Here is a 14,922-nt window from a genome sequence, read left to right as displayed (position 1 = left end):
CCCCCCATCTGGTGACCGGTATACACAGTGCAGCTCCCCCATCTGGTGACCGGTATACACAGTGCAGCGCCCCGATCTGGTGACCGGTATACACAGTGCAGCGCCCCCATCTGGTGACTGGTATACACAGTGCAGCGCCCCCATCTGGTGACCGGTATACACAGTGCAGCTCCCCCATCTGGTGACCGGTATACACAGTGCAGCGCCCCCATCTGGTGACCGGTATACACAGTGCAGCGCCCCCATCTGGTGACTGGTATACACAGTACAGCGCCCCCATCTGGTGACCGGTATACACAGTGCAGCCCCCCCATCTGGTGACTGGTATACACAGTGCAGCGCCACCATCTGGTGACCAGTATACACAGTGCAGCCCCCCCATCTGGTGACCGGTATACACAGTGCAGCTCCCCCATCTGGTGACCGGTATACACAGTGCAGCGCCCCGATCTGGTGACCGGTATACACAGTGCAGCGCCCCCATCTGGTGACCGGTATACACAGTGCAGCCCCCCCATCTGGTGACTGGTATACACAGTGCAGCGCCACCATCTGGTGACCAGTATACACAGTGCAGCCCCCCCATCTGGTGACCGGTATACACAGTGCAGCTCCCCCATCTGGTGACCGGTATACACAGTGCAGCGCCCCGATCTGGTGACCGGTATACACAGTGCAGCGCCCCCATCTGGTGACCGGTATACACAGTGCAGCGCCCCCATCTGGTGACCGGTATACACAGTGCAGCGCCCCCATCTGGTGACCGGTATACACAGTGCAGCGCCCCCATCTGGTGACCGGTATACACAGTGCAGCGCCCCCATCTGGTGACCGGTATACAGTGCAGCGCCCCTATCTGGTGACCGGTATACACAGTGCAGCGCCCCCATCTGGTGACCGGTATACAGTGCCGTATCCCATAATCTTTCATCCAGGACATAGTGCAGCCTCTTGATACTGTGGAGTGCGGTGGGTGATCGTGGTGTTGGTTGCAGATTCTGAGCGTTGTTCTTTTTACTTTCTCCATTAGTCTTTGGTAGAATTAATATTTTTTCAGGTTTTTCCTGTAAAGATATAGTCGCTGCTTGAAAAGCGCATTATTCAGTGACAGCGCGGCGCACTAAACTGAGACGAGTGACAATCAATCATCCTAAAGTGCAATAATTGGAAGCAGAACCTGTCACAGCAACATCCAAGAATAAGGCCTGCGCCATCTTTACTGAGTCTGTACTGCCACCTAGTGGAGAGTCCTGCACATAACAGCCAAAAACTAGAGTGGAACCTTGCTGGAGAGGCCAGGTGACTATGGCAGAAATGTGCAGGTCTCCTTTCTTGCCTTTTGTAGGACATGAGGAAAAGCATCAGGTGTTTTTTCCCTGCAGCGCCCCCCCACAGTAGAATTTGAGTATTACACATAGGACATACCGAGACCCTTTTTAAAAATTTCTGTTGCGAATAGAAGAGAAACCATCTGTAGTAACTAATCAGTCCCTTGAAAGATGTCTTCACACCCATTTTTCCCCATACTGTCATGCTTCACTATCGCTATAACATGCAAATACACCATATGGAGAAAAGTATGTGTCCCCCCTCTCCACTGGAAAGAGCTGTTCTGACCTCACACTTTACACCCATACCGGTCACCAGATGGGTGCGCTGCACTATGTATACCGGCCTGTCTTTCCGGGAAGGATTTCTAAAGGGATTTTGGAGGTGTCTGGGAATTTTTGCTCCTTCATCTAAGATCACTGATGTTGGGGGAGGCCGGGCTCACAGTCTCCATTTTAGGTGTTGGATGGGGCTGGAGTCATGTTTTTCCACCAATCTCCTTGTGCACTGGGCTCCATCATGGGGAACAGAAAAGGGACTTCCCCCAAACTGTTCCCAAAAAGATGGAAGCTACAATTGTCCATAATGTCTTGTGATGAAGCATTAAGATTTCCCTTCACTGGAAGTAAAGGGCCGAGAACTACCCCTGATAACAGCCAGAGCATTATCCTCCTTCACCATCAGCGGGCACAATGCAGTCAAAGGGTAACGTTCTCCTGGCATCACCAAACCCAGACTCCTCCATTAGACGCAGATAGAGAAGTGTGATCCATCACTGCACAGAACATGTCTCCTCCAGAGTCCAGTAGTGGCGACTTTACACCGCTCCAACTGACACTCGTCATTGTGCTTGGTGATGTACGGCTCGGCATTGTGCTTGGTGATGTACGGCTCGGCATTGTGCTTGGTGATGTACGGCTCGGCATTGTGCTTGGTGATGTACGGCTCGGCATTGTGCTTGGTGATGTACGGCTCGGCATTGTGCTTGGTGATGTACGGCTCGGCATTGTGCTTGGTGATGTACGGTTCGGCATTGTGCTTGGTGATGTACGGCTCTGCATTGTGCTTGGTGATGTACGGCTCGGCATTGTGCTTGGTGATGTACGGCTCGGCATTGTGCTTGGTGATGTACGGCTCGGCATTGTGCTTGGTGATGTACGGCTCGGCATTGTGCTTGGTGATGTACGGCTCGGCATTGTGCTTGGTGATGTACGGCTCGGCATTGTGCTTGGTGATGTACGGCTCGGCATTGTGCTTGGTGATGTACGGCTCGGCATTGTGCTTGGTGATGTACGGCTCGGCATTGTGCTTGGTGATGTACGGCTCGGCATTGTGCTTGGTGATGTACGGCTCGGCATTGTGCTTGGTGATGTACGGCTCGGCATTGTGCTTGGTGATGTACGGCTCGGCATTGTGCTTGGTGATGTACGGCTCGGCATTGTGCTTGGTGTTGTACGGCTCGGCATTGTGCTTGGTGATGTGTGGTTCGGCATTGTGCTTGGTGATGTACGGCTCGGCATTGTGCTTGGTGATGTACGGCTCGGCATTGTGCTTGGTGATGTGTGGTTCGGCATTGTGCTTGGTGATGTATGGCTCGGCATTGTGCTTGGTGATGTACGGCTCAGCATTGTGCTTGGTGATGTGTGGCTCGGCATTGTGCTTGGTGATGTACGGCTCGGCATTGTGCTTGGTGATGTACGGCTCGGCATTGTGCTTGGTGATGTACGGCTTGGCATTGTGCTTGGTGATGTACGGCTCGGCATTGTGCTTGGTGATGTACGGCTCGGCATTGTGCTTGGTGATGTACGGCTCGGCATTGTGCTTGGTGATGTACGGCTCGGCATTGTGCTTGGTGATGTACGGCTCGGCATTGTGCTTGGTGATGTATAACTGCAGCCGCTCGGCATTGTGCTTGGTGATGTGCGGCTCAGCATTGTGCTTGGTGATGTACGGCTCAGCATTGTGCTTGGTGATGTACGGCTCGGCATTGTGCTTGGTGATGTACGGCTCGGCATTGTGCTTGGTGATGTACGGCTCGGCATTGTGCTTGGTGATGTACGGCTCGGCATTGTGCTTGGTGATGTACGGCTCGGCATTGTGCTTGGTGATGTACGGCTCGGCATTGTGCTTGGTGATGTACGGCTCGGCATTGTGCTTGGTGATGTATAACTGCAGCCGCTCGGCATTGTGCTTGGTGATGTGCGGCTCAGCATTGTGCTTGGTGATGTACGGCTCGGCATTGTTCTTGGTGATGTACGGCTCGGCATTGTGCTTGGTGATATACGGCTCGGCATTGTGCTTGGTGATGTATAACTGCAGCCGCTCGGCCATGAACTCCCAGCAGAAGTAGTATTTGTGCTGATGTTACCAGAGCAGGTCTGGACTCTGCAGTTATGGAGTCAGCAGAGTGGTGGTGACTTTTATGTCCTATACAATAAGGCCGGATCTTATACACTGAGGGGGCGAGAGGCCGGAATAAGGAACCATAATTCAGATCGTAAGACGCATGTCCTGATACTTTTTTTTTCATGTACTTTACCTCACAATTTATCACTTCTGCCAATAAACATTCACACGAACAGTGACGATTGTTCGCGACCGACTCGTTTTCCAGCAGCTTTTCTCATTGTTGCTCGTCATGGCTGCCATTTCACTAGCAGGGTGTGATAGAATATATCAGCGCCTCAGATCACGTATCTGCCATCTTCACTTTACAGGACATTGTGTTGGAACTAATGTAATACCTTAAAGATCGCAAGTCATCTTCTGCCATGTGATAAATATATGTGTGGCGGCCATTACAGCCGCCATTACTAGGCCGGAGGCGCCTTCACAGATTTTGTGACAGGACGTACAGCACAACATGCGGCCATATTCTTCCCTTCACCATGATTGATGGATCCAGGAGAATATTATTTGAGTTAACCTAGTTGCTAAGGGCACAACACCTAGCAACCACAACCTTTTCAGTGTAGTTGTCAAGGGGGCACATCCTTAGCAACCAGATTGTTGACAAAATGACCTGAAGGAAATTAGTAGAAAAAGGCGGGAAAAGGCTAATTGTTTTTTCTTGCCACATTTATTAAAACTAACCTTGGAGACCCTTTTATAGATTATATACGGTTAGTAAATTATTAATTACTCATTTCTTCCATTTTTAGGCCTGGCTGACGGAGATACATGAGTACGCGCAGAAAGACGTGGTCATTATGCTTCTCGGAAATAAGGTGAGGCCGTATAGATTTGCGTTTTTTTTCTATTGTTTTTAGGTCCGACGGTCTCATTTCTTAATATATTTTTATAATGGCCAAATTAATAACACAAAATTACCACCACTTGGGGGCGCTCCATGCATAAGGGTTTACCATGGCGCTCGGTGTATAATCAGTATGCAGAGCTCCCTCTAGTGGTGGCTGCAGACAGACAAAATTTATTTCCCGGTCTTTGCAGGGGATTTGATACTCTATCAGAAAAAACGAGCTCAAATCGTTCTATAGAGACATTAAGAAATCGGAATTTTATGCTTTGACTGATTGAATCGATGATTATATACGTGTCTCCATGGTAACAAACTGTAAACAAACCCAGTGTATTCTGATCCTGCAGGACAAGTGAATTATGACTGCAGGATCAGACTACGCAGTTTGTAGTCTGTTACCGTGGATACGCATAGATCTGAATAGGAGCTGGATACCCAAAAGGCGAATTTCATTATTTTGACGTCACCAGCACAAAAAATAAAAGCTGGATGTGGACTATGAAATAACTAAAAACACAGAGCAGGTTCACGTTAGCTGCTCCCCATCCTCTTCACTGGTAAATATTAATAATTTACATGAAAGCACCTCACCAGGACGATGCATTGCGGCTGGGTCTGGTATATGAACACCGATCCTGTAGTCACCTCTGATCCTCTTCTTACAGGTGGACTCCACCAATGAACGCGTGGTCAAGATCGAAGATGGGGAGCGGCTGGCAAAGGTGAGAGGTGCTGCTGCTGCTTTGGGGAGGGGGGTCTTAGGATGACCCAAAAGCTAAAAATGGCAGCCTTAATTCTCATCTCCCAACTTTCCCAGAGACAGACGGAAGCAAAAAATTATTTTACAGGTATCGGCGACATGCTTGCGGCATATATCTGGATTTGGCAAGGGTGGCGTTATTCTTCCCTTTAACCCCTGGTTTATAAATAGATCAACACTGCGCCCTAGTGGCAACATAACCAAATTCCACATCTAATATATAAAGGTGTGTGTGTATGTCCGGGATTGGCATCTGCACCGTCGCAGCTACAACATTTTGCACACTTGCACGTCTGGACTCCAAGAGCGTCATAGGCTATGTTTTGAGGGGAAATTTTAACCCCGCGCTTTACAGTTATTCGCCAAAAAAGCTGCCTCCATTAAAGCGAATGGAGCTGGGAGCCACAGTGCAGCCAGAACTTCAGAAGAATGCGCAGCCACGCCCTTATATGGAACTAGCTGTACTCCCCGGCTTCGCCCGAGTAATAACTGCTGTTAACAAAGAAGGGAATTTTGTTTCCTTACCGTAAATTCCTTTTCTTCTAGCTCCTATTGGGAGACCCAGACAATTGGGTGTATAGCTTCTGCCTCCGGAGGCCACACAAAGTATTACACTTAAAAAAGTGTAACCCCTCCCCTCTGCCTATACACCCTCCCGTGGATCACGGGCTCCTCAGTTTTGGTGCAAAAGCAGGAAGGAGAAAACTTATAAATTGATCTAGGGTAGATTCAATCCGAAGGATGTTCAGAGAACTGAAAACCATGAACCAAAAGAACAATTCAACATGAACAACATGTGTACACAAAAGAACAACAGCCCGAAGGGAACAGGGGCGGGTGCTGGGTCTCACAATAGGAGCTAGAAGAAAAGGAATTTACGGTAAGTAAACAAAATTCCCTTCTTCTTTGTCGCTCCATTGGGAGACCCAGACAATTGGGACGTCCAAGAGCAGTCCCTGGGTGGGTAAAAGAATACCTCAATAAAAAGAGCCGCAACGGCCCCCTCTTACAGGTGGGCAACCGCCGCCTGAAGGACTTGCCTACCTAGACTGGCGTCTGCCGAAGCATAGGTATGCACTTGATAGTGCTTCGTGAAAGTGTGCAGACTAGACCACGAAGCTGCCTGACACACCTGCTGAGCCGTCGCCCGGTGCCGCAATGCCCAGGACGCACCCACGGCTCTGGTAGAATGGGCTTTCAGCCCTGAAGGAATCGGAAGCCCAGAAGAACGGTAGGCTTCGAGAATCGGTTCCTTGATCCACCGAGCCAAGGTTGACTTGGAAGCCTGCGATCCCTTACGCTGGCCAGCGACAAGGACAAAGAGCGCATCTGAACGACGCAGGGGCGCCGTGCGAGACACGTAGAACCGGAGTGCTCTCACTAGATCCAAAGAGTGCAAATCCTTCTCACATTGGTGAATTGGATTAGGGCAAAATGAAGGCAAGGAGATATCTTGATTGAGATGAAAAGGAGATACCACTTTAGGGAGAAAATCCGGGACCGGACGCAGAACCACCTTATCCTGGTGAAACACCAGGAAGGGGGCTTTGCATGACAGCGCTGCAAGCTCAGACACTCTCCGGAGTGATGTAACTGCCACTAGAAAGGCCACCTTCTGCGAAAGACGTGATAAAGAGACATCCCGCAGCGGCTCGAAAGGTGGTTTCTGAAGAGCCGTTAGCACCCTGTTAAGATCCCAGGGTTCCAGCGGACGTTTGTAAGGTGGGACTATGTGGCAAACTCCCTGCAGGAACGTGCGGACCTGCGGAAGCCTGGCTAGGCGCTTTTGAAAAAATACGGAGAGCGCCGATACTTGGCCCTTGAGAGAGCCGAGTGACAAACCCTTGTCCATTCCGGATTGAAGGAATGAAAGAAAAGTGGGTAAGGCAAACGGCCATGGAGGAAAACCGTTATCAGAGCACCAGGATAAGAAGATTTGCCAAGACCTGTAATAGATCTTGGCGGATGTTGGCTTCCTGGCCTGTCTCATGGTGGCAATGACATCCTGAGATAACCCTGAAGACGCTAGGAGCCAGGACTCAATGGCCACACAGTCAGGTTGAGGGCCACAGAATTCAGATGGAAAAACGGGCCTTGTGACAGCAGGTCTGGGCGGTCTGGAAGCGATGCCCTGACGACTGAGTGAATGAGAATCCACAGATCCGGGTACCACGACCGCCTCGGCCAATCTGGAGCGACGAGAATGGCGCGATGGCAGTCGGATCTGATCTTGCGTAACACTCTGGGCAGCATCGCCAGAGGAGGAAACACGTAAGGCAGTCGAAACTGCGACCAATCCTGAACTAACGCGTCCGCCGCCAGAGCTCTGTGATCCAGGGACCGAGCCATGAATGCCGGGACTTTGTTGTTGTGCCGTGACGCCATGAGATCGACGTCCGGCATTCCCCAGCGGCGACAGATCTCTCGAAACACTTCTGGGTGTAGAGACCATTCCCCCGCATCCATGCCCTGACGACTGAGAAAATCTGCTTCCCAGTTTTCTACGCCCGGGATGTGAACTGCGGAGATGGTGGAGGCTGTGGCTTCCACCCACTGCAGAATCTGCCGGACTTCCTGGAAGGCTTGACGACTGCGAGTGCCGCCTTGGTGGTTGATGTATGCGACGGCAGTGGCGTTGTCCGACTGGATACGGATCTGCCTGCCCTCCAGCCACCGATGGAAAGCCAATAGGGCTAGATACACTGCCCTTATCTCCAGAACATTGATCTGAAGGGAAGACTCTATCGGAGTCCAGGTTCCCTGAGCCCTGTGGTGGAGAAAAACCGCTCCCCACCCTGACAGGCTCGCGTCCGTGGTGACCACAGCCCAGGTTGGGGGTAGGAAGGATTTTCCCTGCGATAGAGAATTGGGAAGGAGCCACCACTGAAGAGACGTCTTGGTTGCAAGGGAAAGAGAGACTTTCCTGTCGAGGGAAGCCGCACTCTTGTCCCATTTGCGGAGAATGTCCCATTGGAGTGTCCGCAGATGGAATTGCGCGAACGGCACTGCCTCCATCGCTGCCACCATCTTCCCCAGGAAGTGCATGAGGCGCCTTAAGGGGTGTGACTGACCCCGAAGAAGAGATTGCACCCCTGCCTGCAGAGAAAGCTGTTTGTTTCGCGGTAGCTTGACTACCGCTGACAGTGTATGAAACTCCATCCCGAGGTAAGTCAGTGATTGGGTCGGTGTCAACTTGGATTTCGGGAAGTTGATGATCCACCCGAACTGCTGGAGAGTCGCCAGAGCGACGGTAAGGCTGTGTTGACACGCCACCCGAGAAGGGGCCCTGACTAGGAGATCGTCTAAGTAGGGAATCACCGAGTGGCCCTGAGAGTGTAGGACCGCCACAACGGATGCCATGACTTTGGTGAAAACCCGTGGGGCTGTCGCCAGGCCGAAAGGCAAGTTGGAGTAAAAGCCGCGACCACGTTCCTGAAGGGGAACGGGGATCACAACTCCTTCTGTCTTCAGAGCGTCCACTGCCTGAAAAAGTGCGTCGGTCTGAGCGGGGGGCGGAGAGGTTCTGAAGAAACGAGCCGCAGGACGAGAGCTGAACTCTATCCTGTAACCGTGAGACAGAATGTCTCTCACCCATCGGTCTTGAACATGTGGCCACCAGGCGTCGCCAAAGCGGGAGAGCCTGCCACCGACCGAGGATGCGGCTAGGGGATGCCGAGAGTCATGAGGAGGCCGTCTTGGAGGCAGTGCCTCCTGCGGCCTTTTGGGGGCGTGACTTGGACCGCCACGCATAGGAGTTCCTCTGGCCTTTCTCCGGCCTGCTGGACGAAGAGGATTGGGGCTTGGCGGAGGGGCGAAAGGACCGAAACCTCGATTGTATTTTTCGTTGCTGAGGTCTCTTAGGTTTGGATTGGGGTAAGGAGGAGTCCTTTCCCTTGGATTCCTTAATAATCTCATCCAATCGTTCGCCAAACAAGCGGTCGCCAGAAAACGGCAAACCGGTTAAGAACCTCTTGGAGGCCGAGTCTGCCTTCCATTCGCGCAGCCACATGGCCCTGCGGACTGCCACAGAGTTAGCGGATGCCACAGCTGTACGGCCAGCAGAGTCTAGGACGGCGTTCATGGCGTAGGAAGGAAAAGCTGACGCTTGAGAAGTCAAAGACGCAACTTGCGGAGCAGAATTACGTGTGACAGCATTAATCTCAGCCAGACAAGCCGAGATAGCTTGGAGTGCCCACACGGCTGCAAAAGCCGGGGCAAAAGACGCGCCCGTGGCCTCATAGATGGACTTCACCAGAAGCTCTATCTGCCTGTCAGTGGCATCCTTTAGCGATGAGCCATCTGCAACCGATACCACAGATCTAGCCGCCAATCTAGAGACTGGAGGATCCACCTTGGGACACTGAGCCCAACCCTTAACGACCTCGGAGGGGAAGGGGTAACGCGTGTCAGTGAGGCGCTTAGTAAAGCGCTTGTCCGGGACCGCTCTGGGCTTCTGGACAGCATCTCTGAAGTTAGAGTGATCGAAAAACGCACTACGTGTACGTTTGGGGAACCTAAACTGGTGTTTCTCCTGCTGAGACGCCGACTCCTCTACAGTAGGAGGCGGGGGAGAGAGATCCAACACCTGGTTGATGGACGAGATAAGATCATTCACTAAGGCGTCCCCTTCAGGTGTATCAAGGTTAAGGGCGACGTCAGGGTCAGAGCCCTGAGCTGCGACGTCCGCCTCGTCCTCCAGCGAGTCCTCAAGCTGGGAACCCGAGCAGCGTGAAGAAGTCGGGGAAGATTCCCAGCGAGCCCGCTTAGCCTGTCTAGGACTGTGGTCCGGGCAGGAGTCCTCCACGTGAGACCTAGGGCCCAACCTGGGAGCGCGCTGCGGCGCGGACCGAGAGGGGCCTGGAGGCGACGATTCAACAGGGGCCGGGGCCTGTGTTACCGGTCTGGACTGCAAAGCTTCTAGCAGCTTGGCAGACCACTTGTCCATAGACTGAGCCATGGATTGTGAAAGTGACTCAGAGAGTTTCTCAGCAAAAGAGGCAAACTCTGTCCCTGCCGCCTGGTCAGGGGGAGCAGGGGGGTCTACATGAGCCGAGGGGCCCACTAGTGACCGAGGCTCCGGCTGAGCAAGCGAAGCAGGGGTCGAGCATTGCTCACAGTGAGGGTAGGTGGAACCCGCAGGTAACATAGCCCCACAAGAGGTACAGGCTGCAAAAAAACCCTGTGCCTTAACAGCTTTGCTCCTTGTGGACGACATGCTGTTGTCTCCTAGGAGAATGATCACTGAGGGTATATGGGCAAAAAAAGGGTATACAGCCCGACCGAACAGAAATATATATATATAAATACGTATCTATTCCGGCACCCTAGGGGGACCAGCACCGGGTGACCGGTGTGGCTTACCGACCGCTAAAAAGCGGAGTGTGTGCCCTCCAGATTCCCTGCCTTAGGTCCCCCGGAGCTGCAGAGCTCTTCACTGAGAATCCTCCACCGGCAGAATGCCAAAAAACATGGCTGCCGGAGCTCTCAGGGGAGGAGTGGAGCCGTGGGCGGCGCCAAGAAAGTGCGGGAATCTGGGGTCCCCACAGTGATCAGTGAGGGGGGAGGAAACATGCAGGATGGTCCGGCCCTCACATCCGACGTCAGGTCGGCCGTCCCGCCCTTACCCCTGACAGGCAGGCCCGGGGGCGGGATTTCTGCGACTAGGCCGCGATGAAGCCGGGGACTAAATTTGAGACCGCGCCCGACAAGCAGGCACGGTCGGCGCGGAAGTCCGCCGGCCTTCTCAATTCAGCAGCTGCCGCAGCGTCCGGGAAGAAGGTGCGCTCCCTGCACAGTCCCCCTTGGGGACACAGAGTACCTTAGAGATGCAGGGCCCGGTCCCTGAGGTTGACTAGACTCCGGTCCGGCAGATTCCCACAGGGGCTGCGGAGGGAGCACGGTCCCATAAATGGATGACCGCTCAGGATCCCACTTCTCCCAGAGCCGCTAAGGGATGGTGAAGGAGACGGCATGAGGCTCCGGCCTTTGTACCCACAATGGGTACCTCAACCTTAACAACACCGCCGACGTAGTGGGGTGAGAAGGGAACATGCTGGGGGCCCCTCTTTTCTTCCAACCGACATAACTAATATGAGAATGCATGAGTGGATGTGTGCCTCCTTCCACACAAAGCATAAAACTGAGGAGCCCGTGATGCACGGGAGGGTGTATAGGCAGAGGGGAGGGGTTACACTTTTTTAAGTGTAATACTTTGTGTGGCCTCCGGAGGCAGAAGCTATACACCCAATTGTCTGGGTCTCCCAATGGAGCGACAAAGAAATAGAATGTATTAAAAATAATGTATTCTGCACAGAAAAACCACAAAATAGATAGAAATGTAATTATTAAATTGTTGCCTATATTAACCAATCAGAGCTCAGATTAATTAACTGTAGCAAAATAGAAGCTGAGCTGTGATTGGTTGCTATTGGCAGCCTGATAAATCTCCAGGCAACAGAAAGCCCTCCCACTGACAGTATATATTAGCTCACACATACACATATAGACAGGTCATGTGACTGACAGCTGCGTATTTCCTATATGGTACATTTGTTGTTCTTGTGGTTTGGCTGCTTATTAATCAGATTTTTATTTTTGAAGGATAATCCCAGACTTGTGTGTGTTTAGGGCGATTATGTGGTGAGGTTGGTGTATGTGTGGTGAGATGTGTGCTGAGGGTGGTATATGTGTTTAGGCACGTGGTAGTGTGTGGCGCATTGTGTGTGTGTTCATATCCCCGAGTGTGGTGAGTATCCCATGTCGGGGCCCCACCTTAGCAACTGTATGGTATATACTCTTTGGCGCCATCGCTCTCATTCTTTAAGCCCCCCTTGTTCACATCTGGCAGCTGTCAATTTGCCCCCAACACTTTTCGTTTCACTTTTTCCCCATTATGTAGATAGGGGCAAAATTGATTGGTAAATTGGAACACACGGGGTTAAAATTTCGCCTCACAACAAAGCACCCGGCGCTGCCCGGGATAGTAACAGCCTCTCTCTGTTTCTCTGTCTGTCTCCCCCTCTGTATATATCTCTGTCTCTCTCTCTTTTCTTGCCTATCTCTTTCCCTGTCTGTCTCTTTCTCCATCTGTCTCAATCTCCTTCCCAGTTTGTCTATCTCTGTCACTTTCCCTGTCTGTGTATCTCTTTGTGTCTGTCTCTTTCCCTGTCAGTCTGTCTCTTTGTGTGTTTCTTTTCCTTTCTGTGTCTGCCTCTTTCCCTGGCTGCATTGTGACACGCCAACATTCCATATAAGGGCGTGGCTGCGCATTCTTCTGAAGTTCTGGCTGCACTGTGGCTCCCAGCTCCATTCACTTTAATGGAGGCAGGTTTTTTGGCGAATAACTGTTAAGAGCAGGGTTAAAATTTCCCCTCGAAACATAGCCTATGACGCTCTCGGGGTCCAGAAGTGTGAGTGTGCAAAATTTTGTGGCTGTAGCTGCGACGGTGCGGATGCCAATCCTGGACATACATACACACACATTCAGCTTTATATATTAGATGTTGGCATGTCACAATGCAGCCAGGGAAAGAGACAGACACAGGGAAAGGAACAGAGATTGAGACAGTCAGAGATAGACAGGGAAAGAGACAAAGATGTATACAGAGGGGGAGACAGAGAATGGGAGAGAAACAGAGACAGTTACTATCCCGGGTGTTAATACATTCTATTTTATTAACAACAGTTATTAACCTGGGCGAAGCCAGGCAGTACAGCTAGTACTCCTATAAGGCCGGTTTGTACGGACCGGTCTCCGATCTGCACCCAATGCCTTTGTAGTATATAATGTGACTTTTTCCTTGGTGTCTTGCAGGAATATGGGGTGCCATTTATGGAGACCAGTGCCAAGAACGGACTGAACGTGGAGCTGGCGTTTACAGCTATTGCAAAGTAAGGATTATACCCCATGGCTGGAATTAGAAAAGAAAGGTGGTACAAAGAATGCAAAATTATAATTTTTTTTTTTTTTGCAGGGAACTAAAGCACCGGTCCATGAAGCTTCCCAACGAGCCGAAGTTTAAACTCCACGATTACGTCAAGAAGGAAGTAAAGGGTTCGGGATGCTGTAAATCCTGATTTCTCCACCAATCAGGGGTCCAACCCTATATTGGTTACCTGTACAAAGACTGATGAGAACGTTCAGCGTCTCCACCAGGGGGTGCCCAAGAGTCCCTGCAGCGCAGCCCCCCACCCTCCATCACTGTGGACGAGTATTGTCTGTGCATGTCTGTGTTTATATCTGTGAGGGTAGCCAATCTGATGCATTGTACAAAAGGACACCTAAATCCTGAGCCCTAACCGTGCGGCTGATGACCACCATCTATACCCCCCCAACATAGAGGGGGAGCCTGTAAATTCTGTTCGTCGTTCAGCATGCATGGCCACCAGCGGTGTCCGCGAAGACCTGAGGAACTCAATCTAATGAATGTAATCCATTATGGGGGATCCGCCTCACAATGCACTGACATGATAATCAGGGACCGGTTGCTCAGTCAGCTCCAGGCACGCCTCGCCCTCAGACGCTTTAGCTGTCCTTTTGGTCTGTACATTTGCAGCTTTTAATGAAGCATTTTCTATATAGGTATTTATCGGGGGTCCTGTAGGAGTCCGCCATGCTTCAGTGACGTGTGACAGCAGCCATGTTTAATTAATCTGCATGAATGTCATTCATTTTTGCATTTGACAAAAAAAAGGGCTGCAGTTTAGGTAAAATCTCCCTCCAAATCTTTGTATCTAGTGTCAAATCAGCATCTAATCTTAAGGGGGATTTATCCAGGGGCTCAGCTGCCGCAGATTTTGGCGGGGGGGGAGGGGTCTTCGCTGATTGCAGAGGATTGTGCACAATACCGGCCAATTCAGCAGCTTTCATCATGGCATCACCTACAATACAGGCAGGGGTCACATATCCAGCATTGACTAGAGTTGAGCGGACTGCAAATAATCTGGGTCCGGCGGATCGACAAAGAAGTCCGGATCCGATCCGGAATCTGGCTCTATATATGTATGAGAGAGCAAGCGAAAGAAAAAAAAAAACTGATCCGGATCGTGCACCCGGAATCCCGCGTCCGGGTCAGACTCGGATCTGCCGCTCAAACCGCACGGATCCGGAGTTTGCCGATCCGGGTCCGCTCAACACTAGCCATGACACATCAGTGAATGTGTGAGTTGCAAGCAGCAAAGTTACTGCAACAAAAGTTGCAAAAAAGTAAAACTTGCTGGAAACTTTGTACATAAAGTGTATCTACATTTATGGAAGTATGGTCCAGAGTCCACAGGACTCAAGGGGTCCACACACAAAAGTCACAGGACCCTCATGCACCTCCTCTGATAAGTAGGTCTGGAGTGACATCATGTGACGATGACATCACACCAGAAGAGGCCAGCGAGGAGGTGGACGGGGGGGTGCGGGTCTATCCACACACCTAAGTGGTCCTGTGAATCTTTTTGCTCAGCTCTACTCATTAAATAACCCCGTACCCCTGTAGTGCGCCCGTTTTTTTGACTATATTTAATGTTCACTGTATGATTTTGTAATACTTGAAGAAAAAAAAAAAAATAAAAATTAAAGAGTCGA

At 51.2% G+C, this 14,922-nt stretch overlaps 1 protein-coding gene across 1 annotated transcript in view; it reads left to right on the top strand.

The window, feature by feature from the left end:
* The window catches only part of RAB26 (RAB26, member RAS oncogene family), a 263,120-nt gene extending 248,201 nt beyond the window's left edge, over positions 1-14,919 (top strand). The window contains exons 6-9 of the mRNA XM_075318300.1: positions 4,491-4,556; positions 5,254-5,310; positions 13,162-13,238; positions 13,322-14,919. Coding sequence (XP_075174415.1) covers positions 4,491-4,556; positions 5,254-5,310; positions 13,162-13,238; positions 13,322-13,424 — 303 coding nt within the window. The 3' untranslated portion in view covers positions 13,425-14,919. The remainder of the gene's footprint in view (positions 1-4,490; positions 4,557-5,253; positions 5,311-13,161; positions 13,239-13,321) is intronic.
* The last annotated feature ends 3 nt before the right edge of the window (positions 14,920-14,922 follow it).

The sequence above is a fragment of the Anomaloglossus baeobatrachus genome, chromosome 7, assembly GCF_048569485.1.
Source record: "Anomaloglossus baeobatrachus isolate aAnoBae1 chromosome 7, aAnoBae1.hap1, whole genome shotgun sequence".
NCBI classification, from domain to species: Eukaryota; Metazoa; Chordata; class Amphibia; order Anura; family Aromobatidae; genus Anomaloglossus; species Anomaloglossus baeobatrachus.
The sequence above is the reverse complement of the archived record's forward strand: the minus strand, read 5'-3'. Positions and strand labels throughout refer to the sequence as shown.